Source organism: Corvus hawaiiensis, chromosome 6 (assembly GCF_020740725.1).
Source record: "Corvus hawaiiensis isolate bCorHaw1 chromosome 6, bCorHaw1.pri.cur, whole genome shotgun sequence".
Taxonomy (NCBI): Eukaryota; Metazoa; Chordata; class Aves; order Passeriformes; family Corvidae; genus Corvus; species Corvus hawaiiensis.
Window position 1 is genome coordinate 62,178,848 of NC_063218.1, and position 25,493 is coordinate 62,204,340.

The 25,493-nt window shown below is 38.6% G+C and overlaps 1 protein-coding gene across 1 annotated transcript in view; it reads right to left on the reverse strand.

The window, feature by feature from the left end:
• PRMT3 (protein arginine methyltransferase 3) overlaps positions 1-25,493 on the reverse strand; it is a 55,244-nt gene that overhangs the window by 22,987 nt on the left and 6,764 nt on the right. The window contains exons 6-11 of the mRNA XM_048307644.1: positions 25,071-25,212; positions 21,934-21,999; positions 16,552-16,673; positions 13,595-13,694; positions 5,436-5,514; positions 368-555 (exon numbers count right to left, since the gene is read on the reverse strand). Coding sequence (XP_048163601.1) covers positions 368-555; positions 5,436-5,514; positions 13,595-13,694; positions 16,552-16,673; positions 21,934-21,999; positions 25,071-25,212 — 697 coding nt within the window. The remainder of the gene's footprint in view (positions 1-367; positions 556-5,435; positions 5,515-13,594; positions 13,695-16,551; positions 16,674-21,933; positions 22,000-25,070; positions 25,213-25,493) is intronic.

Genomic DNA, 25,493 nt, shown 5'->3' on the forward strand with positions numbered 1-25,493 from the left:
TACATTCTGCATGATGACAAAATTTGATAAGCACCTACACCTGAGCTGAACAGTGACTGCTTGCGACAGCATGTATTAGAAAGGAACATGCATGCACTATTACCAGTAAAGCATAAAGTAAATTTGGTTTTGGATAGAAGAAATCATAGAACAGAACAGTCTAAATGTGGGAAAATTACCTTACTAAAAGCTCAAAGTTGGCAAAAAAAGCAATTGATACAAACCTTCCAGTCTTAACAGCAAGAACCTTACTGCACTTCTATAATTTTGAAGATACCAAAGTTTGTGTGCCATGTGAATTTTTGCCCCTCCTCCATAAACCAAGGAAACTTCTAATCTGCCTACTAAGCATTAGGTAATATGGTACCTTAATGACACTGGCTGTAGATATCAGTGTGTTTGGATCCAGCACCTCCACAACAGCTTCTGGAATGACAGCCTTCTTCATACAAGACATGTCAAAGCCATACACATCTTCCCAGAAAAGTAGCTTGTCCACATGTTTATTCATATCCCCAACAGCTACTAGACTGATGGTGCACAAGTCAGGATAGACTGTAATAACAGAAACAGAGTAGTGGAATTTTATTTTAGACACACATAAAGAGGACTGGTTTTTTTTCTTTTGTCTTAAAGTGATTAACATCTTAAAAGAATAAACAAAAGAACTTTTTTTAGCTCTTGGACAAGACACTTTTTCTACTACTTTATTTTTTAGAGTCCCATTTGTCCATAGAAGAGACTAGACACAAAAATTTAATTTTCACACACTACTTTGGTATTTCCTATTCATGACAAAATCTCTTTGTAGTTGAATCCCACTACCAGGAAATGATTGGAAACTTGATGACTGAAGAAAATAATTTGGAACAGCCTATTCTGGCTTCTATACAGAGACTAAAAATATATTTCATAACTGGAGACAGACACCCAAACAGAAATTCAGGTGAGGGCTTTGTAATAACAAGAAGCCTCTGTGAAAAGACCTCATTTTCTGAAAAGAGCAAGTATTCTTACTCAAGAATTTTATTCCTGTTTGCTATCAGCTCTGGCTGATTCTTACCTTACAACCTAAAAAATTATTTCTGGGTACTGGAAATAACCACTTTTCTGTCTGCATCTGAAGAGTAGGAAGTGACCTGACAGAGAGAAGAGAACCTCATTGATTCCCTCCCTCCCACTTTCAGGATAACAGCTATCATTCTTACACTACTTTCACATTTGCACTTTTCCTTCTCCCAAGAACATTTTCAGAACAAGTAACTATTTACAGCTTTTACAAATAGTAGTGGAAGACTGACATTTGCCTTTTTAACAGCTGCCAACAAAGTCAGTCAATCTCTTGGCAACCTCAACTGATTGGAAAACCTACAAAGAACAGCTGGTATGTACACAGCTGTCTATAACCCTAACAAATAGTAAAAGGAGCTCAATTTATATTTAGCTGGGTTTCTTTTCACAAAGAAATTCCCATGTTTTGTTCTTCAGAGTTTTAAAGCCTCTAAAGCCATATACATTGAATTCTTGACCTGGTTTCAGAGCAAAATGTCAACTAAAACACCCTATTTAATTTTATTTTATATTAATACATGAAAGGGGCAGTGTTGATACAACTGAAGCCAAGTTTCTCTCTTCTTCCCCAAAATCTGGTGAACTGTAAAAATAATTTTGTCTTCAGCTCTATTTGAAATTATAGTTTATCAAAATGAATATGGAGAAATCATTGGTATAGCATGGTCGGTCAGAAAAGCAGTACTTTCTACCTTGCAAAATACCAAAGATAGAAGCAGCAAATTGAAATCAGACCTTTCATATAGTGAGAATAGCTTTAGCCCAAAGGAAATATTCTTATAAGTAGTGATTATAAAGAATAACCTTGTCGAATTTTTTTTGTTATATAAAGACAGTAAAGGAAGCACACTGACATTTTTCTCACTGGCTGACTATTTAAAGCAGAATAAATAAGTATCAGCAAGCTTAAATTGGAATCCCATTGGTAAAACCATCATCACCCCTACTTTGCAGCATTTCTCCAGGAACAGCCTACAATTAACCCAGCAATACAAAGGCAGTTTGAGGAGAATCCAAACAGGAGAGCATTCAAACTGTCCTGTCCAAAACAAATCACTCGGTTCCAGCACACCTGACAGCTGTCACACAAGCACCTAAACATCACCATCTGGCAGTGGGAGTATCTGCAGGTAGTTTCTGGAGCCATCACTAAGTGAAGTGTGTTTCTCCAAGCTTTCCCACTGCTGTTTAACTGTGTGTGTGTACTACACTTGCCGTTACCTCACAGCATTTCACACCTTCAACAGCAACCACTGATGCTCCAAGAATTAAAAGACAGTGTGATACAGACAACAAAAGCAAGGGACAACAGCCTTTGAGGGATTATTTTTTAGGGGAATAGGTTTCATAGGACACAATGGTATGGTGAGAAGAGAGATGAAAAGACTGGCAGCCCCTGGTTACAGAAACACACAGGAGCATTGCAGTGCTACTGGAAATGAAAATGAAACCCACAATAAAACGTGATCAACTACTTTATAAACTTCCTTCCTCTAACTAGTCCAAATTTCTGGGACATTCTGTAAACCAAAGAGAAATTTAATCACCTCTATCAAGCATAAAATATTTGAACTAGATCATAATCAGTTTTCATTAAATCTTTGTTCTCATGGCAAATCCTTAAATCAGCACTGGAACTCATGATGGATTATACAAAGTGCTTAAGAACAAGGGAAAACGTAAACACAAAATGCTCCAATTTAATCTGCATTTTTACTATTAATAGCCACAAACATAGACAATGTCTATTCAGACTTCACAAAAAGAAATCTGTGTTTCACCAACAGGGCTCAGGCACAAGACTACAGCGATTCATCAACTTCCAAATTTACAGACCCACCCATGTCCTATACACTGTACTGAGATTTGACTGAAAACGTAAGCAATGCTTTCTGAAGATCAGCCTAAATCATCTAAACACTGCAGAGTTTTGTACATGTTTAAAAGCATCTGCATAAATATGCAATTGCCATTTCCCCATTATCCTTGATCTCCCTGGAAATCCTCTGCTCTTTCTGCAACCCGGTAACATTTTCCTGTGCAATCCTGACAGACTTGTCATTTTTTTTCCCATTAAGCCTATAATTCAATAATTATTCCTTCTCACAGGTGAAATGAGCAAAATGCTGATTGGACAAAAGCACACACTCCTCAGAGCTCTCCCAGATTCATTGCTTTGACCATCTGTGTCCTTCTCGACTCGGTGCCCACGAGCCATCCGTCACCAGGAACAGCTCACGTGGTGGGGAGAATATGATGGGAAATCCTTCAGCCCTTAGCAATGCCTCACAAACTTCAGGACGCTGAAGGGTAAGACAGCAATCCTCCAGATACAGAGAAATTACTCCATGTGAATACCATCATCATTTTGATGTGAACGAGCATTATGCTTTGAATGTATTATGTTTTGAATGACACCTTCCTTACCTTTGTCACCCCTCGCCAATGTGAGCTGGACTCAAGTGTGTGAAAAAATCTATACTTGAGCAACAGCTCTAAAGAACAAACAGATGGGCCCTGGGCAGCAAAAATGTTATGTTCCCAAATAAAGCTATTCTATACCGTACACATTACCCTAGATAGTTTGGCATAATCCACTCCAGCATGCCAATAGGCTGAACTGAAGTAATGACGATATGACTGACTGAACATATCTGGAAATTTGGATTCTATTCCCGGCTCAATCACTGAAAGATCTGGTCAAATTGCAGCTGCTGCTATTGCTTTTTCCAGGTTTCAAACATTCTCTGTAATAATGATCTTGGGCTCAATAGTACCAAGTGGCTTTAGACAAAATAAAGCAGATTCAGGAGTTTCTCTGGTAAGGCTTCACCTCAGAATGAACTCTTAGCTCTGGCTCATGTGGCTTTGGATGTGCAATTCAGCTACACTGCAGAAGAGCCTGTGTTGCTGAGCACCCTTCTCATGGACCCAGGGCACAGCCATTCACCTGCTGGACAAGCTGGCAGAGGAGCAGCAACTGCAAGCGCCTTAATGATACTGTTAACAGAACTGAAAATCCTATCAGCGCCTGTACAACACTGTGTGCTTTGTCAAGAATCAATGAAGCGCCCAAGACCATTGACAGACCCCAAAGGATGAGTGTACTGCAGAACCAGGATACCCCATCTCTCAAAGGAATCTCTAGGAGTTACAAACCAATAGCAAACCTACCAACAATAGAGTTTAAACAGAGGTTGAAAATTTTTGGCCCTTCTCAGAAGGCTTTGGAAGTAGTAGTTAAACATAACTACTGTCCCTGGTTTTAACTGTATTGCAGTGTAAAATTATCAGCATACAGCTACACAGAGCACACACCTGTGTTCCTGATGTAGCTGGACTATTCTACATTACCGAAAACAAAAAAGCTCTTATTCTGTGACGTTGCTCAGGTGGCTACTAAATATTCTAAGACATCTCTTGCTTGTATATTCAGCTTTGTGAACAACTGCATAAAGCCCATTTTTCCTGCTCCACTCTGTAGTATACAAAAGCTCACTGCAATCAGAGGGAAGCACTGCAGCAAGCACTGTGACACAGTCATTAATCCAATCATTAGGTCAGTGTCGTGAAACTGTGTGCATGGTTAGCACAAAAGGGGAAAAAAAACCCAGACTGAAGACTACAATTGAAAAGGTCAATATGAAATACAATACTGACAAAGGAATTAAGCACATGCAGAACTCGTGCACAAAGCTGCATCACAAGAGGAATAAATATTTATAGGCATTTAAACACTGCTGAAGACGACACTATCTTAGCTACTTAAATGGGCAAAAGAACTCTACTTCAAAGCAAACCCTTTTGTTTTCTCACAACCCTGCCCTCAAGCCCTAAAAATAAAGAGCATATTACCATCAGGATAAATATGCTGAACTGTAATAGTGTAATTCCATTAGTTATTTCATGTGTTTGAAGCTATGTCCTCCCCACACAATTTCCCTCCTTCAGAAAAACACCCTATCCACTTTTCTTCTAATCCACAGTAGCTTGCTTGAACAGTATCACATCTTACAAGGTAAAACTTATTTTCCTCTGTTCCTAGTTATGCAGAAACTTGGATTTCAGGAGAGGAAAAGAAATGCCCATATGTGTGGGAAGAATTAGGGAGGAAAAATTTAGTCTGTACTTAAGAATAAATAGCCCCCTCTATTCTTAAAAACACCATTAACTTGAGACCTTGGTACCCCATCTAATGTTCTTCTATTACCCATACAGTAAATTAATGCCTTGAAGCTCCCACTAATGGAAACATTTTTCACTGAGACTGGCAACTTTCTCATCCATGCATAGCTTATTCCAAGTCTCCGAGTTCATTTAGCTTCCCCCCAGAGCTAAATTTATTAAAAGAATTGAGCACCAACCTGAGCCTCCCTGTGCCAGGTACTTGTCCTTTGCATAGATGACAGAATCCAGCATTGACTCGAAGAGAAGGAAGTAACCCTGTTTGTAGAAAAGAAAACTTAGAAATCATTGTGTTTCTTAGGCAGCCTACTTAGTCCTGCTACAGATGGACTTTGTCAACACAGTTTAAGAACATTTTAAGCCCATACGCCCAGAGTTTCTCAACAACAGCACTGTCACTTCAAAACTTGTTATATAAAGTATCATCTTTAATTTCCCAAACTGCAAGTATGTAGCACACAAAGACAATAAATATGCCAGCTACACCAATAATTACCCAACAAGGGTCCTACAACATCAAAAGACATTGAATTCAACTCGGACCAAGTGGAAAGCTGCATGTATTGATTTTTTAGTAATAACTGTGAAGTTCCAAGAAAAATAAAAATAAATAATAATAAAAATCCCTTCCCCTTCAGATCTGCAAGTAACAGTAAAACTATTGTCAGAGAAAGACCAAATGGTATGCACCTTTGCTTCTTCATACTTGCAACCTGGTGGTGCCCTGTATCACCCTGGGCAGTGCTCACTAAGAGAGGTGGAAATAAATCATGTACCAAAGACATCGGTTCTCTGGGTGTTCTATATCATTTAGCAGCACCCAGACTTGCCAAATTTCCAGGATAAAACTGGTTAGAACTAGATTTGCATAGGGCTTTTTTGTGTTGGAATTAATTTTATGGCAGGTTAATCATACTGCTATTGGTATTTAGAGTAACTTTATTGTAAACTTCAGTGAGTCGTTTTCTGAAACAGGGAAGCGTTCCTTATTTAAATATTTGAGGCATTAAAAAAACCCATATAGCAGTATTAAATAAAACTAGCATTTTATAGAGAACATCCACTTTCTCAACTACTTCTAAACAAACTGCAGATTTATGAGATATACAGCCCTTTGTTTTCCAGTTTACTTACTGATTTTATACCTTTCCTGTCCTCCAAGTCTGAGCATCATTCTTACTCAATACTGTAACATATTTCATCTACATCCTCACAAGATCGAGACAAATACTAACAAAGATTTTGAATTTTCATTTAGCATCCTAATTTTCAATTTGCTTAAAACACAGCTTAGCCACATGGCTTAATTTATACACTGACTGCCAGTAGGCAAGAACAAAATGGACAACTGAAGTCCAGACTTCGGACCTGCAGTCCTGCAAGCCCAGTCAGCAGTAATTTAACAAAGGAAAGCTAGGAAGCTGCACCAGGGAGGTTCCAGATTGGATATTAGGAAAAATTTCTTCACTGAAATGGTTATAAAGCACTGGAATAGGCTTGCCCAGGACAGTGGTGGAGTCACCATCCCTGGAGGGATTTAAGAGTCCTGTGAATGCGGCACCTGGGGACATGGTTTAGTGCTGGACGTTGAAGTGCTGGGTAAATGGTTGGACTCAGTGATCTTAAAAATACTTGAAGTTCAGAATTGCTTATAAATGCCACCATCTGCAGCCTTGAGAACGAAAAACAAAACTGAAAACCCCAGAAACCTGAAGCATGACATATTTGTATTCAACAAGAACACAGTGTGAAAATAATGGCCATGTCCTTTTCTCAGCCTCTTTCTTCTGGTAATAGTGCTCCACTGAAAACTTTTCTTCCCAGTCTTGCCTGTTCTTCCACTTTACTGCCCAAGTTCTGTACATCCTTAGAATAAGTCCCAGAAGGAAGACTACTGCTTTGTGAGCAATAGGGTTGTTAGTTAGCAAGCTTTGCTTAACAGCTGAAAAGGCCAGGAGCTCCAGTTGCGTCAGGCAGGGATAATTCGATGCCCACAGCAAGCCAAAAGCACAGCATGGAACCACAGTTTTGTTTTTTATACTATTATTCCTATCGCTTAAAAATAGAACATGTTTAGCTCACAAAAAGTATTTTTAGATGCCTTTAACTGAAAATGAGTTGTTTTCACAGTATTTTAAAACTAACCTCTAGGACATATTTAACACTACTCACCAGCAAGAGTCAGTAACTCACAAAGTGACATTTTTATGGTTCAGCTCTTTACTTCCTTCTTTCTGCCCACTAACTATGGCTGCCAACCTGTGCAAGAAGTAGAGCTAGGAGGCACTCTCTCATGAGAAACACAGAAAAATTCTCACCATCCCTTCCCTGATCTTTCCACTTTGGTACTGTTGGCTCTCTCCCCAGTCCCAGTTCTCTCACCTCCCAATTCATTATAGCATTCCTGTAAGTTACATAAAGCATCAATGGTACTGAATCGAATCATTTACAACTTACACATTTTGCTCAGTGTGCTGTGCTCATCTGTAGTGTAAATTAGAATGCAATTTCCCAGCCTGCTGCCCCACCTGTAGGGGAGCCCTCTGGAAGGAGAATTACACCTGACACCTTCTCCCCATGATGCTATGGGAGACTCTTGCTTTGCCCCCAAAAATGGTCAAGGATTTATTTTTTCTTAAGCATGTAGTGACACCCTCAAAATCAATCAGTGCAGAGATCTCTAGGATACAAATCTGTGAGCTGCATACTATTAGTACAGTCTTGATAGTGGCTAAACTAAGGCACATAAAAGGTGACACTTTCTCTGTTAAAGACAACCCAAATGCCCAGAACACCTTAAATTTTATGCTGTCCCATTATGCATTTCCTACTAAAAAGCTGGCCATTTCCTTCTCAAAAGGAACGTGAAGATCCTTATTTCTTGTATTTGCAAAGCTGAAACAAAATGTTCTCCAGCTAACAACAAAGCCCCATGTAAACAGATCTGGACAGGAACAGACGTACACAGCATTGTGGAGTAACTCTGTCCAAGCACACACCTGCCCTGCCTCATGTCTGCCCAAAGAGACACCCACTGAATCCACAGGAATGTGAATATTGCTACTTTTCTTATATGTCCTTTATATCTGTATTCTGTATTCCTAACAGAATTATAAAAGGCTCGTAAATCTTTGATGCCTTAATATCCTGTCCTGTTGATTTTTTCCTATTATGCAAATATACTAAAGCATTCTTGTATTTATTTTCATTTTAATTCAAAGCTACATAAAAATATTTTACCAATTGATCAAAATGTAAAGTATTGCAAGTTCTTTTAGCTTTAGTGCTTCAGTATTTATCATGATAATCTTTGTGGAGAAAAAGAGTTCAAGGTCTTTCAAAGCATCAAAAAGTGGCATTAGTGTGTTTACAACAGCAAGAATTAGCAGAATTTTAGGTACAGCAGAAAAAAAACGTGTAAAGATAGAACTGAGAAGAAATGTTTAACTACTGGAATAAGCATTGTATTTCCCCTCTGCCTGCTATCAAAGATGCATTTTATTATTTTCTGTAACATTACTGAACCTGGTCTGGTTCTCCAGATTCAGTAAGCCCCAATACTGAATATATAATGAGATGAAAAACAACTATCAAATCACTGGCCCAGAGAGTCGACTTTATCTTTTTTAATCTCCAGGGGTATAAAAAAGTGCATTATTTTCTTAAACTGAAATTTCTAACTACAAGATTTCACTGGCCTACAGAGTAGAACAAGTTACAGAAGGTATGCAACACAGATTGGACAACAGATTCTGATTTCTAATACAAAATTTACTCTGGCATTAACAAATGCACAGAACTGATGTGGCCCACTCAGTGTCGTGAAAAATTACATTTTATTTAACAAAATTCCCTCCAAACCTGCAGCACATTTAAATGACAAGCAGCAGCTACACATAAATTCTTCAGCATGCTCTGCTGCAGCACCATCTCCCACATGCTAAGTTTGCCTTCATGCTGATCTCTCATGTATGATTTAATTAAAAAAAGGAAAAAAAAGGAAATAATTAATTACTGACAAAGCAAGCTCATAAATTTCAGAATCACAGTTTGACTTTGTCATTATGCACACCCTGTTGTTTCCTTAAACAAAAGTGAGAACAGCAAATGGGAAGATGTGAAGAGCAGAAAGGTGATACCCATTACTGGTGTTTACAAAAAAAAAACCATGCAAGGGAATAACTGTGTATCTCTCACAGAAACAGGGGAAAGGAGGAAGGAGAGAAAAGATGGTTTCCAGTGTTTCAGATATGCTCACTTCCTTGTCCTTTTCCCTAGATCCTGAATGCCTCTGTTCACAGCCCATCCTCACATAATTTCAAAATTATTTTGAAAAAAGAGAAAGAAATAAAAAGTAAGAAAACAAAAAGCAGGAAAGAAAATATTAGCTATCTGACCAAAGAAATGATTGAAAGACAAGTACCGGGTTGTATCCTCAGTGTATTTTAATCTGACAGTCCATCTCTTCTCCAGGTTTATCTTGTATAAAACCCTACTGCACATTCAGGACCATAAAGCGCTGCATAAAAAACCCCAACTTATGAGTACATGTTGTACACTAACACTACATTTGAGACAACCATCTCAGGCAATTGTCTCTCACAGTAAAGCCCCTTTACAAACAAGAAATGCAGATATTCTCAAGTGAATAAAACTCGCAACCTTTAGCTTTATAGTTTTACTAGAGAAAGGATGCAAAAGCAATACTGATGGCAAAAAAAATCTGCACACAGATGCAGCTGTGCAAGAACATTCCAGTAAAGCATTACATACATTTTGTTTCTTTCTGCACTCATCTTTTCAATAAGCAGCCTATGAAGTTTACCCTGCCTAAGTATGTGAGCAGTAACACAGTCACCTTTGTATGCTGTATCTTCCTGCCCAGGAATGCGTGTAAGTCGACAGCCTGAATAAGGGATTTATCTGTAGGTGACTTATTACAAGCAGACAAGTAACAAAATACTAGAGCCTGGTAGTAGTAAACAAATTTTTAGTTACACAAATTAAGGTTTTTAAAGGTTTCACACATCAGAGCTCTAGGCAGGCAAGCAGGATGATGCACCAGAAGCCCTTGCAGCCCTGATACAGACCATCAAACAATCCTGGACAGGGAAACCTCCACAAAAACAAGGTTAAGAGTGGTATTTTATATAAAATCCACACATTCTTACATCCAAATAACCTTTCTCCAAGAACTGAAAGACTTTCTCCTTAGAGAACCTGTTTGGTTATTAGAATGGGCTATTACTCAGCCATTCTTGTATTCTTTCCCAAGACAATGTGGTTTGCTGGGTGCAGTGGCCCTTCAGCCCACCCGCTCTCCCTTGTGCTCCTGGCTCACAGCACACAAGAAATCCCTTGTGTCAGGTTGCAGACTTCACCAAAGTTTTGCTAAAAAGAAAGTCCAGCTGTCTTTGGAGTGAAAGTCTGAACAGCTTTATCTGGGCCTTTGGAAGTCCAACAGGCCCTCCATCTTCAGCAACCTGCCTTCTGGACAGCAAGAGAAGAGCTCACAGCTCGTCACACCTCCCACTGCCTCTCTCTGTGTTTTACACACTGGGTTTAGTTGAACACTATCACAGCAATGTCCGGGTCTGATGGTAACATCGTCAAACACACATACTTCAGATGCCTCAAACTGCATTTAGTACTTTACAAACAAGTTCATTGCTCATTTCTTCCACAGGCTTAAATAAAACCACTGAAGAGACAGTTGCTCTTCATTCAGCCTCTAAACCTTGGAGCATGAAAAAAAACATATCCAGAGGAATTTAAATTGGGAAAATATTATTTTGGAAAATGGTAAGTATGCATTTGAAATATGAATTTCTACATAGACACACATGCACTCACATACACCTGCCCACTGTGTAATATTTAAGATGCTTCTCCCATTTTTCCATAATTTAAGGGAACAAATTTACAAATGAGAGGGAAGAATAGCAAGCAGTTTGTGGCAGTCATAGGTCACTTCTGCAATTAAGTAAATGATCATCAGAAACCATCACACTGAGATGCTCATAATGCAATGCTGTACCTTTTGTAAGACACTGCTCTATGTGACAGCTTTTTCAGAAAGCCTAATCTAGAAACAATCCTGGGAGAATGCAGTATTTTTCCTCTCTGTTGCCTCATACTTGTTTTTAATTTTCTAATGTTCCAGACACAGCTCTAAACAGCAAAAAAAAAGCTTATTGTGTACTGGTCTTAAGCAGCACTCTGTACCAAGCAAAACAAAGCTATGGCTCCACAAAAGGGTTTGACATTACTTAATCTAAAAGTAGTTTGTTTTCTAAACTGCACTGCGACTTTTCATATTCTTGTTACAAAGCAAAACATGAGAATTTTTCTGCCATTCCATACAGATTCTCTACATAAAGAGACAAAGCCTGACATATACTGAATTCTTTTTTGCTCTCATGAATCGGTATTTCCAACATTTCCAAGCACTTACATTCACATAGTAAGAACAGATTTCACACTGTATCATGTAGGGAAGGAAATGAAAAAGCAAATTCACCCAAGAAAGAGAGATGAAGAGGAATCTTCATCTGCATACAGGTAACATAATGTTCCTTTCTCAACAGCGTTGGAACAGTGTGCACACTGTCCAGCTATCAATCTTACTTCCACAGAATTGTCCTCTTTATCTCTGTATTGCAGCAACCTATAACTATCCTAACATTCCTAAATATTTATAATACCTAATTAAGTGAAGTGCACATGACACTGTAACTACAACATAAAAAGGTAAATTAGCACACAAATGAAAAATATGCAACATTCAATACAACATTTCTTAGAAGAGCTGAGTTTTGAAATCCTTTACTTCACCTTAGAGGCACTGATTTACAACATGTCTTCAGCTCACTTGCCCAGGTTCCCTTTAAAACCAAATCTTGGGCTCCAGGAGAAGAAATATGATTTTGGGAACATTAATCTTGGTGCATGTATTAGGCAGCTGATCAGAAGTTTCCCTGAAAGACTATAATTACATTTCTAGTGAGGCCACCATACTGTCAGAAATCACCAACCATAACGTGCTATTTTTAAATCACTGTTTTAAGCCATTGGCTTAAACTATCCTTGAAACTAGCGACCTCAACACTAAATTAAGCTCATGCTTCAAATAATGTACATTACAGCACTGGAGGAAAAACTGCAGATTTCTAGTTCATTGATATATGTAATATTAAATAAAGATTTAAAAAAAAGCAAACCAATTTATTTTCATCTTTCCCTGAAAAACAGGTAGATACGTGTGGATCCACAGTGAGCGCGGTCCCCCAAAGGCCCTTGTATATAGCAGAATAGCCATAGTTTGTTAAAAAAAACAACAAACCCCACAAAGAAACAAGTAACCTTGAATATAAGTTTTCATAACTGATCTTAAATTTTAGGCAGAAAGGCATTTTTAAGTCCCAACAGCTGGAATTAGCATGAAGAAAAACTGTGTTTCGAAGTGCTTTTTGAAGGCCTGTGATATGAGCATACTGAATAGCAGTTTACCAAAAAAAAGTTCCAAGAGAAGTTTCCTACCACATTTTTGAGAGGAACAGGCATTTCTATGTCACTGTGAAACTCAGGCTGGCACTGGGTTTTGCAACACGGATTTCTTTATTAGGATTAACAGCAGGTAGCAAGGACAGGTGTGTAACAGTTATCAGCCACCACATGAAAAAGGTAACAGGCCAACAGCTGAAACCCAGTGGATTCCAGGAGATGGCTCATTCAGACACTGCATTTCCTGCTGTCCATCACACTTATTTTGTACTTTTAAAATCAGTGTTTTTACTGTTATACTAAAACTCAGCAATGAAAAGCAATGCTGTTTTCAAGCTCTCCCAGTATCTGCAGATTTCCAGAGGCAGCACCTCCCTTCCTTATCACCTTTCCTGCACAGTCAGGACAGTCCCTAGCTGAATTTGCAGACTGAAGGTATTTTACCCATCAGAATGAGCTGGCTAGATGACTAATACAATATTTCTCCATTACTTTCACCTGAGCAGCCAGAACAGTATGACTGAGTGCTTTATTTGCACTTTATTTGGATTTGCAAACCAACCACATAACAGAAATTTGGTGCACCTACAGCAGCCTAACTGTACTCAGAGAAGCTTGACTTGAAAGAGCTTGAACAAGAGGGATCAGGAATTGTGTCCAAGTACCACATAATCAGGACTGCCATCCCATCTCTAACATTGTCAGTGACACTGTTGGAAGCATGATAGATGCTTTGGTTAAAAAAAATAGCATCACTCATAGAATAACTTTTCAAATTAAATTAAACACATCTTCTTCCTGAAAATAACTTTAAAAGAATAGTCATGCACCTTACCATCCACTCAGATATGATTACATCCACTTTTTCCAAAGGCAGATCAACTTCCTCGATTCTTCCTTTGACTAATGTAATAATGTTTTCAAGTTTATTTAATCTACAAGTCAAAACATAAACAAATTAGTTTCTATTTCCAATTTATGCTGTCAAGAGAGATATACTGACATCTGTATTTCACGTTTCTCCCCTCACAAACTTTTTGGTTTAACTAATCAAGAAGCACTGGAATGTACTATTCCTCAGTTATATTTCAGGGGGGACATTTCCAAGTAGCTAAAAATTGCAGCAGATTTAGTGCCAGGAGAAGATGGCAGACAATAGATCTGTATACCTCCAACATGCCATGCATGCAAATGTGCAAGCTTCAGAAACCAGGAAAATAGAGAAGAGGACAATTTAAAACTGCTGGTCCTCTTCATTTACAAGCTGCTTATTCCAATTTCTCCTCCTCTGACCTCCACAGCAATCAGAGCCTACTCACCACACCAGGATAGCAATGGAAATTAACTTCCTTACAAAGCTGTTTTGCACGACTTGGTTTTTTATTTAACCAAACCAGCTGCAAAGTCACCGAGAACAAACCTTCCCTCTAAATCAGTACTACAGTTATTTCACAATAAAGGCACCCTCCCCACTGTGATTTGGGCAAAAGCATCTGCAATGTTCAGTACCTGCAGTGATCAGGTACTACCTCATATGCACGTCATGGCACAACCATCCTGCATAAGGAGGGAGGGACTGTGACAGGACGACACGTTTTGAAACAAGACCTGCATGACAGTGAAATCACTAAGTGTGTAAATGTTTGAAATGTACTGTTTTTCTTCCTGGCGAATTATATTAGTCTTTCTTGCACTTATCTTTATTACCATGGCTATGGACAGGACAGGAAAGTATTCTCACCACAGAAATTTATCTTCCCACTGCAGTTCTTATCTCTACCCCTTCCCTCCCTATCCTGATATCTTGCTCTTACATTCTGTCTGGTTTTCAATACAAACCAGTAATGACATTAAAAATTCCATCTAAAAGACAATGGAAGAACGATCAGTATGAAGGGAGGGAAAGGAAAGGGTCAAAGGTCTCCTTGAACACATGGGCTGCTGTAAAGATCAATTAAATCCTCTACACAAGACAGTCTTCTGTTAGAAGGCAGCAGTTTATTACTAATATCCTATTTAATGCTCTAAACAGAAGTTAGAGCATTTGAACCAGAAGTTCAAAGTGAGAAATGTTAAAGAGCTACCACCCACAACAATAATTTAAGAAGGACTAAAAGAGATCTAAAGATAACTTTCTAAACGACCACATCCAAGGACATGATTTAAATCAACAGAGAGGAAAAGGATTAATTTACTACATACTTGTTTTCAACTATAATGTTTAAAAAACCCCAAACCAACCAAGGCAATTTACACATTGTAGGAAAAACTGAGATGCTATTTAGGAAGTCTGCTTCAACTTTCTATTCTAGCTTAACAGTGATGAGTGACAAAAATCAAGTCACTCACTGTGCTAGAAATTTTACAGGGACTATTCACAGCAAGAAAAAGAAAAGGCAATAATTTAGTGTAAAATAAGTTTATTTTTAAGGCTACTCAGGCTATGTATTCTGGTTTACTTACACACATGGGTTGCACTGTTTCCAGTAATTAGCATGCTAGAAATTAACCTGAATTCTGGGAGGGACAAAAGCTCTTGAGCACATACTTGAGCCACAGGTGGAAGCACGCCCCAGCAGTCATTTTTTAAGCTACAGAGTTGTTTAGTATTCCAATAAATATTTGTTACTCCACTGCAACATTGTCAGCTTTATTCCTTTAGCAAAAGTAGGTTTAACCAGACAAATATAAATTGTTTTGATGTGAACTGGAGACTTTAATGTGAATGGAACCTTTTATAGCAGAAGGTACCTATAAATGTGCAGCCTTACTGATGACTTGCTGTGTACTTCAAGTGGCAATTCATCACTCTTAAGAGTTTAAGAGCTTTGATTCATTGTTTTTCTTAGAGGCCTGCCCTTCTCCTCCCCAAAGATAATACATATTGACTGTTACTTCTACTCTCCCTTAAGTATAAATAACACTCAAAGGACTTTGTGCACTTGTTGAAAGTTGTAACAGCCCTGAATTTGTTATCTAGTACATTAGATATAAAACACTATTTCACATTTGCAACCATTCTGAAAATGTCAGGGACTCATGGGAAAAGTTCTCTTTAAGGAATGAGTTCTTGTGCTAGAAAAGCATTTTAGTCAAAATGCACTTAAGGTTTAACATGGTGCTTTTCCCAAGCAGATATTTATTTTACAGCATAATAACATAATTTTACAGCATCCAAGTGTGCAGTGCTGCACCACCAATGTGTAACTGGTACCTAACAAATTCTGCACAGACAACATTACTTCTGTACCACTTGAGCTTGCACAAAAAAAACCTGTGACTCCCAAATTCTTCAGCATCTACCAGAATTTTCTTTTTCACAGTTGCTCTTACAAAATCAACCTAAATGAAAAAACCTACAGGCTTCAGGTATCAACAGTGCACATGTACACCTACACTCCTCCTACCTCACCCTAGGAAATCCTTTGCAAGTCTTCAGATGTCATTGCTTGCTTTTTACCTATGCTCAGCCTCCCTACATATTCTCCCTAGTCAAATTAGTGACACGTGGAGTGGATAAATGAACCAGGAGATGGGTCTATACCATAAGGTTCAAGAGTTGAGCGGAGGAGTACAAATCCTAACTGGTAGCCAGGTACCAGAGGTGTCTCTCAGGGTTCAGTGCTAGTTCTGACACTAATGAAGAGGACAGAATGCACTTTCAGCAATGCTGAATTAGGGGAGAGCAGCTGACAGGGTAAGGCTTTTATTTTCTGTAACACAGCCAAAATATAGAAATTATTTAAAATTCCTAGAAAGAAACAGAAAACTAACAACCACAACTTTTCCTACCTAATGATGTCCATGGCCTGATAGATGATTTCAGATTGGTCAACTCCAATCACCTTCTTCGCACCTGCTTTGGCAGCAAACATGGAGAGTATTCCAGTTCCACAGCCAACATCCAAAACCACCTGAAACGAATAAATGAAAGCAAAACCATCTTACTTCCCTTGCTATGATTTTTCTACACCTCTTTCTACATCATATAGATATGGATACCATATTCCAACAGAAGGAATAAAGTCTTGCTGTTACATGCAGAGATATCCAAGTCAAACTGCAGTTCTAACTCCACACTCTACCACCTTTTCCAGACAGACAATGAAGCACACTAACTCCAGCTGCAGATTAACCCAGTCACATGGGAAACAACAGCAAGCAATTACGTGGGAAACACCTAAAATGTTACACAAACAGGAGAAAAAGGAAATTATAGCCTGAGCAATTTTAATCACTGAATCACTGATAATTGAACTTAGCACTGGCACTGGAGAAACATATTCTAGCTGCAGATTTTAATTAACAGTCTATTCAGAAACTTTATTTAGGAATTCTCTGCCAGACATGGCCACAGTGCCTCAAAACAGCTATGGCTCAAGATGACTAATTTTTAAAATGGTCACTGGCACAGTTTAACACCTAGAAATACTTTCTGTCTAACACTATTTATAATCAAAATAGAGCTAAAAAAATCCAGTTAAGATGGAATCCCTAGAGTTTTCATGAAAGAGTAAATTTCACCACTAGAGCTGCAAAAAGTACACTCAGCCCAGTAAGATCCATGAAAATCCCTGGGTTTTTGTATATCACATATTAGCTACTACAGGAGACTGAAAAAATGTGAAGCAACTAAGAAAAGAGTATTGAATTTATTAGTAAGTAGAGTTGAGCTGCCAGCAGTTTTAAGCTTCATCAAGAGAGATTTCACCAAGTAGCCTTTTCCAGGCCTTGCTATCATAACAGTGTATTTCTTCTAAGGGCTGGAAACTTCTCAACAGCTAAAAACACAATGAATGTGTTACAGTAGATTTTTAAGCTGAGTTCCAGGCTTGATGTTTCCACAGAATTACGGGGGCTGAAAGGCATCTCTGGACATTCTGAGGGTGTATTTTACTGAATTGGCCAGATCATCAGTGGTCTTATTGTTAGACTCCTATCTAATATAGCTAAGCTTTACTAACGGCATTAAAAAACCCTAAGCACTAAGCCAAAAAATGTGCTGAAGTCTGAAAATCAAAACAAGTTTCCTAAGCACTCATATCAGGTACAGCATTTAACCGTGAACAGAATCAGAACTGTAAAAACAGACTGCCTTTCCCATACGTGAGCCCTAAATAGGAGAGTAAATACAACTTAAGTACAACTGAAGTTGACAAGAATACTGAGTCAGAATTACCAGTCATAGCAAGAATTTATTAGAAAGGAAAACTGATTTCACTGTCTCTTCTCCTCAGAGCACACAGTGCTGTAAAACCTACCCTCACAGCTTTCATTACATTAAACATTTTTCCAAAGAAGGTATCAAATCCCTCAGTAATCAATCCCACATTTGAGATCTATAACCCCATTTTACAAAATATTTCAAGGCAATAATGCACCCTGCTGCTGATACACTTTCCAGCTTATAAGCTACTGATCATTCTTGCTTTGGCCCAACAAAACCTTGCATTTCACCTGACAAAGAACAGCAAAGAGAATGTTGGAGTGCTCTGCACCTCAGGTCTGCTTGTCTTCCTTGCATACAATTTTATACATTCTGATGAAGGACACAGAACAACGATCCTGGAGCCAGCATGAATGAAACCAGCTGTTTATCCCTAGCAGTACAGTGTAAAGGAGCTTCTGCTGTGGCGGTCTGGGAAGCAATGACTGAAGAACTGACTGCCACCTGTCTTGGTAGAGCCATTTACAACCTGGAAACAGACTAAAAAGCATCAGTACGATGACTTTTTACAGCAGCTTGTGCAGAGAGAAGGGAAGTTGTGGATAGAGTTACTTGTTCCACCTGCAACTCTTTTGCAGCTATGTTTCAAAAGGAGTCAACTCTACAACTCAGAAGTTACATGAGAACATGCTATGGCTACAGAAATCCCTAAGTTGAATCTGCTGGAGACAGGAATAGAAAATAAAAATCAATATTCTTCCAGCTGCTGACATCTCACACCCCCCAACATCACCTATTCTAACATTTCACCTATGGTAGTTAACAAAATTACTGAGCCATGACAGCTGGAAGCCACAGCCAAAAATAAACCACTGTGAAAGAACGATCTTGATGTACAGTTGCATGAAAGAGAGCAATCACCACAAATTGGAAAAAAATCAAAACAGACACCACTTTGGACAGATGCCCTGGTCACTTAAAAACCCAGATGGAACTCATCTACCCTTAGGCAGGGGATGGGGTGGAGAAAGAGGCACTGGAGAGAAAATATACAAGCTGGAATAGGTGTGAGGAAGGGAAAGACAAGCAGAGTGATCACCAATTAGCCTAAGGACAAGGGTCTATAGCTCACGCATTCTTGCAGTGATCACATATGGCCTCTCACCAAATACCTGGAGCAGCTGGACTGGTGATTTGACTGCACCATAACACATGGCAGCTTCACATCCTCCTCTGCAGTCCAATCAAAACTGATATCCTACTTTCAGTGACAGAAAAAATTACTTGAAACTCAGAAAAACAGGAGGCCAGGGACTTTGGCCAATTAAATTAATTTCATCAATGAACTCTTAGTAGCACAGTGGTTTAAAAGCACATTTTATTCCCTGAATATGGCATTGATGCTTGCCTCAGACTTCAGTCCTTCAACAAAAACTAAGTATGGCAACATGCTTTACTAAACAGTTATTTTTCCACCTAAAAATAATTTCATTGTAAAATGGACCACATTTCCTTTTACTGAGTACATCCACCTTCATTACTCCTGTCAGGTAACCTGAATTGTCCCATTCTTATCTCAAATACATTTGACAGGTTGAAAACAAAGGCAGCAAGAAGGATTCATTCAAGTTTTAATAATTTATTTTGAAAGCTGACAGAGAACAAACAAATTGGCTGGCTCCGAATACAATATGCACAATAAACGATCCTAGATACTCTGTTATCATCTATCACCATGCAATCACACCTCTTTAGTATCCTAAAGGTTAGGATGCAGACTCGCATCAAAAGTGGATATACAAATTCAGCTCTTTGAAAAAGCTTCTCCCAAACTACCTCACAATTCTCCATTCAGAAAAAACCAAGCATCAGCAGCACCATGTGTTTTCTAGGGAGGAATACCATAGGAGAGTTCCAGGAAATACAGAATCAGACTTTTTCTTTTTTTTTTAATTGTAATTAAAATTGAAGGGAAAACAGCCTTTAAGTTGGAATTTTCACTCATTAGTATGGTTCTGAAAGCATTATACAATACATTAAGTTAACCAAAGTATCTTACACAGCTCCTTCAGCAGAAGTGTGTAACAGATGTCACTTCAAAGCCAGATTTCTGCAGAAAACTCCATATATTCTCCATATCAGTGTACCAAGAGAGTTACATCATTTGGCCAGACACGGAAGTTAAGCAAGGCACTGGTCACATGGATGGGGGATACTGGGAAATCAACGCAACTGAGAATCTGCCTTTCAGTTCAACCTCAACACACCATGACGAGTTTGGATACACCATGAATTTGAGGTAACCTTGATTGAGAAACTGCTGCAAAAACCATGTTCAGAAATCAGTTTGCAGATGTTGCAATAACTGAGATTTTCTTCAGAGAAGTTGAATGCTTTTACACAGAGTAAGTGCACACACTGTCTAAGCCATTTCCTGAGCATGTGTATCTACTCCTGGGGCTGAAGCAACATCGACTCTAACAGCTAATCTACTTTTTGCTTTGAATGTTCCCAGCGTGTCCATACAGCACAGGAGAAACACTATCAATCATGAAAAATTACTGTTCCACAAGGCCTCACATTTTGTGTAACTTCAGATCAGTCTTACCCTGTGAAAACCTGCAGTTATCAATTTTAGGGGCATCTGTGAAACTAAATTTCTCTCCGGGAAGTTTTCTTTCCTTTATTGATCTTTCTGCTTTGTTAGATGAGCTGCCCACCTACGCACTCACCTGCATCCTTTAGGCAGCTGGCGGCATAATTCTAGAACACTTTTGCTTGTTCTCTCACTATAATCAAAGGGTGTAGAAATGTTTAGTAGAAACAGGCTTATGACATGAATTCAGGCAAAAAAAGGAAGAAAACTATTTCCTATTTTTTTTTTCCTGCTGTAGTTGCCAATTGAAAACTGAGGTAGAACATACAAAAAACAGGCATTATCAAACACTGAAATACTTCCTGCCAGGACAGAACTGTATCTCTCCCACCTTTCCTACCAAGAAAGGCTGAGAGGATTGGGATTGTTCAGCCTGGAAAAGGCTTTGGGGTGACCTAATTGTGGCCTTCCAGTATCTAAAAGGAACCTAAAAGAAAGATGAAGAGAGACTCTTTACAAGGGCCTGGAGTGACAGAACAAGAGGGAATGGATTTAAATGAAAGAGAGTAGGCTTAGATAGGATACTAGGAAAAAATTCTTCCCTGTGAGGGTGGTGACGCCCCAGCACAGGTTGCCTAGACAAGGTGTGAATGCCCCATCCCTGAAAAAAAACATTCAAAGCCAGGCTGGATGAGGCTCTGAGCAACTTTAATCTAGTGGAAGGTGTCCCTGCCCAGGCCAGAAGGGTTGGAACTGGATGATCCTGCAGGCCCCTTCCAACTCAAACCATCCTACAGTTCTGTGAACTCAAAACACAATGAACTCATCAGAAACAGACAGCAGAAATACAAAAGACAAGAAGAGGATCATTACTGTACAGGGGTCATAACTACTGTAAAATCCTAGTGAAATCCCTCCTCACTGCAACTGAAATACCAGCTCACAGTTCCAAGCCCTGTAATAATAACAGCCCAGTCTGGAGACACAAAACAGCACTAATTCAAAAAAATCAGTTACATATGAATTCTTTCCTGGGCTTCCAGGACATTTTTACTGTATCAGGCATACACAGAAATTCACTTAATCCTGGTAAAGAGCCCTCAGAGAGATTCCACCTAATATCCTCCACAAGAGAGGCCCAACTTCACCCCACCAAGATAATTAATGAACCCCCCGCCATGGCACACAGCACAATGACAATAGAGATCACCACTGCTCTTATCAGCATGCTGCACCCTCCAGCAGCTCAACAGCTCTCCACCACCTAATAAAGCCAGAGCACATTAAATCAAATCCTGGCACTGCAACTCTCCATTCCCAGAGCTACAGAGTAGCTAACCTGCAGGTTTTCTACCACTTGAGACAAAATAAACCACAGAAATTACTGTATCTTCTGAGCAGTTTTACCCACCTTGTCCTTGAAGATATGTGGGTTTTGATAGATGAAGTCACGATAGCTCTCTGTACGGACTTTATCCTATTAGTCAAAGAACAAAGAGGGTTCACTTTTTCTACTTAGGTACAGCATAAAACTCAAAAATGCTGAACACCTTGCTTTTTAACTTGGCCTAAGGATGTTTTGTGCATACTGTACTTACATGGCCCCTGCAATCGTGACACTTCCATATGATAATATTTCAGAATTTACTGTGGCAAATGAAGCCAGTTGCCTCAGCTGGAGGAAAAATAAGAAACTATTTTGTGGTTTCCTGATTCTGCTATTTTTTTTTTCAATGTTTCAAAGTTCTTAATACCTGTTCATCATTATCCAGGAACAGCAGTAACAGAATGAGAATACTACACCAACTTTACATAGAAACCCCCATACAATGGTGAAAATTTGAATCACAAGCTCATAAAATGTTTTGTATCATATTTTGTTCTCTGACACCCCTGTGACACTGAGATTTCTTCAAAAAAAAAAGTTCAGCATCAAATTGTTTTTATTTCTGAACAAGCTGCAAATTTGCAATCTGATGACAAGCTAGTAGTTAAAGCTGTACAGCCCATTTTATGAAAGTCCAACACAGTGTAAGTTTGACTGAAAGACAACAGGGCCAGAGAAGCTGGAATATTTTCAAGCATAGAACAAAACATATATGGTACTTAGTATATCAAAGCCAGCAGCATAGCTCGGTTTACCAGCAAGGTAATCTATTAAAACATTGATTCTCTTAACATGCATCAGCAGGTCCACAAATTGACAGCCAAATACAGGTTTTGGAGTTGCTGTTGCAGTTCAAGTGTTGCAGAAAATGTAAAAAAAAATTTCAGCAATTTTTTGTCTAGAGCAAATAATGCTGAAGTATAAAATCCCAGTGCTTTTATTGAATCTAATCTTTTTCTACTGCAGCAAGTTAAGAATTTCTAGAAACAACAGAGAAACAGAAATTTTCTACAGTGAGAAAGAACAAAGCCTATTTTGATAAAAGAACGAGATCGAAAACAGTGACTGAAAACAAAGGATATGATAATAAAAATTCTGGAGACAAAAATTTATTTTGAGGCTTGAAAATGTTAAAATCCAGCTTTAGGTGTGAAAGTACTATCACACACACATGACCCAGAGAAGCAGCTGGGGTTTATTTCAGAAAATTCTACTTGAAAATCCTACATAATTAATATTAATAACAGAAACCCCGATCCTTTAAAACCATATTGCATTTGCTATGGTATTATATTCAGAGCAACTATTTTTAGTACTTCACCTCTACTGCAGTATATAATAGGATTTGCTGAAAGGACCAAAAAAGTTCAAAAATAAATAATCAATTGAGAAAGCAGCCAGCTGGAAAGCTTTCAGCCTTGCATTCTGCCCCTCACATTGCGTCAGCACTGCCCCAACTCATTGCAGTTGTAGCCACAGCCAAGCACTTCAGGTGTCTATTCATCAGTCCCCTTCTCCTACTCAACACCTCCACGTGATGATTTCTTGGTTTATTATATTTATTTTTAATTTTTAAAAATATCATTTAAAAATAACTTATTATATTTAATAAAAAAATTTATTAAGATGTCATCCACGAAATTCTCAAGCAAAAAGGTAGAAAAAAGGAAACACCAGTCACTTGACCACTGTGAAGTAACAATATTCTTGCTCCACCTCTGAAGTATTTGCAGAAAAAAACCCAAAATTGAAACTCTGTCTCTACCACTACCAGGCATAAGGAAAAAAAAAGGTTTTGAGACTGAACAGTTTCAGAAATGGGCTTACAATTCAGACAGCAAGACTGCTTTCTATAAAATGTTCATGTAGTAAGCCACTATATTTATGTAAATATGGTAAACAGGAAAAAAAAATCATAGTGAATGCCTAGCAAAAAGAAAAAATTTCAATGTGCACAGAATAAAAACAATCGTTTTCCTATGTTTTGAAAAGTCAAAAGTCTTCTTAAAAGCATTCTGACAAACATACCCTGAAATCAGTAAAATGCAATTTTGTACCAATTTCCTCATGCAGAGGTGCAGATTTATTGTAAACTTTATTAGCCAGCAGAAAGGCTTCCTCATCCTATAGCCTACATCATGTCAAATGACAGCTTTATACAGCTGCAAAACCAAACACCTATTATTTTTATTTATCTTCAAGACTTCAGTTGTATTTTTATAACCATATGTTTTGGAAAACATTCTTCTACTTCTGCAGCCATTTCTGTGCTTCTGTAAAATCCCCTCCCCTTAATATTAACCTCACACTCACACTATTCTTAACACAGATTCATGTGTATTTCTGCACTGGGGCCACTAAATGATTTACAAAGCTGAAAGCTTTATATGCTAGCTGCAGGGACAAAGTCACTTCACAACTCTGTATTCTACTCTACGTTAGACAGGAATTTTATTTATTTATGCCTTAAAATGATAGAACTGCTCATAACTTTCACAACTGTGACATTTTCTCTGAAAGGAAGCATTAAGAGATTTTAATTTACAAGTTAATTTGAAGCTGTTGGGCTTTGTGCTTGTTTTTTCTTACTTTAAAGTTAAAAGGGCATGCATAGGTTTGCCTTTGAGAAGTTTTAAGCATCATTTTTTTTTCATCTTTAGCATATAAAAGGAGCGTACTGTTCCAGCTGTTCAATGTCACGTTATTAATACACTGAACTGTGCACAAGTAACAATTTCTGTTTACCCAGTGCAAGAGAAAACCGCAATATTTGAGAAATGGTCTTGCCTAACAAATTTAAATTGCGAGGAAAATATAAAACTAAAGAAAAATATTCACTGTCTGTACTATGTTTTATCCTTCATGTTTTAAACAAACAGGAAAAAGCTACTTTTGGCAAAGTAGAGCTGTGGTACAGGTATTGTAATATCAAGCATAACTATAAATGATTTTATGTTCCTAATGCTTCCTGTAAAGAAAATTTATACAAAGGAAATAAAACTGAAAAAAGATCTCTCAGTTCAACTGCCACCAAAAAGCTCTCCTGGACAGAAAGGGTTAAAAATGCAGCTGCTCTGCAGTACATTTACAGGCACACGGCCCACTTCATTGCACCTCTCCTCTTTAGTCCTACTAAGATGCAGTGGAGATGACTTTCTAACCTTTAGCATCTCTTCGTGTATCCCATAATGCCCATAGGAGCTGAAGTAAACGCCATCCTCGTCCTCCTGAAGGTCTGCAATGGCGCTGGATGACGAGCTGCTCCTGACATCTGTGTTCATCACAAAATCCTGAGCAAATTGTCTGTAATCAATTTAAATATACCCTTGAGACGTGTTTATGGGACCATGAAAAGCAGGCTGGCCAGGGGGGAGAAAGGGCTTGGGAGAGGGAAGGAATCCAGGCTGCCCGGGGCTTTGGCAACAATGGGACCAGCTTTGGGTGTGCACATCCTCCCTCTGCAGGCTCCTCGGGGCTGCTGCACCTCCGCACTCCCTCCAGCACCCTCCTGCAAGCCCTGCGTTCTGCTTACAGCAAGCAACTATTAGCAGTGAAATAGTGGGGAGTAGTTTCTATTTTTAAGG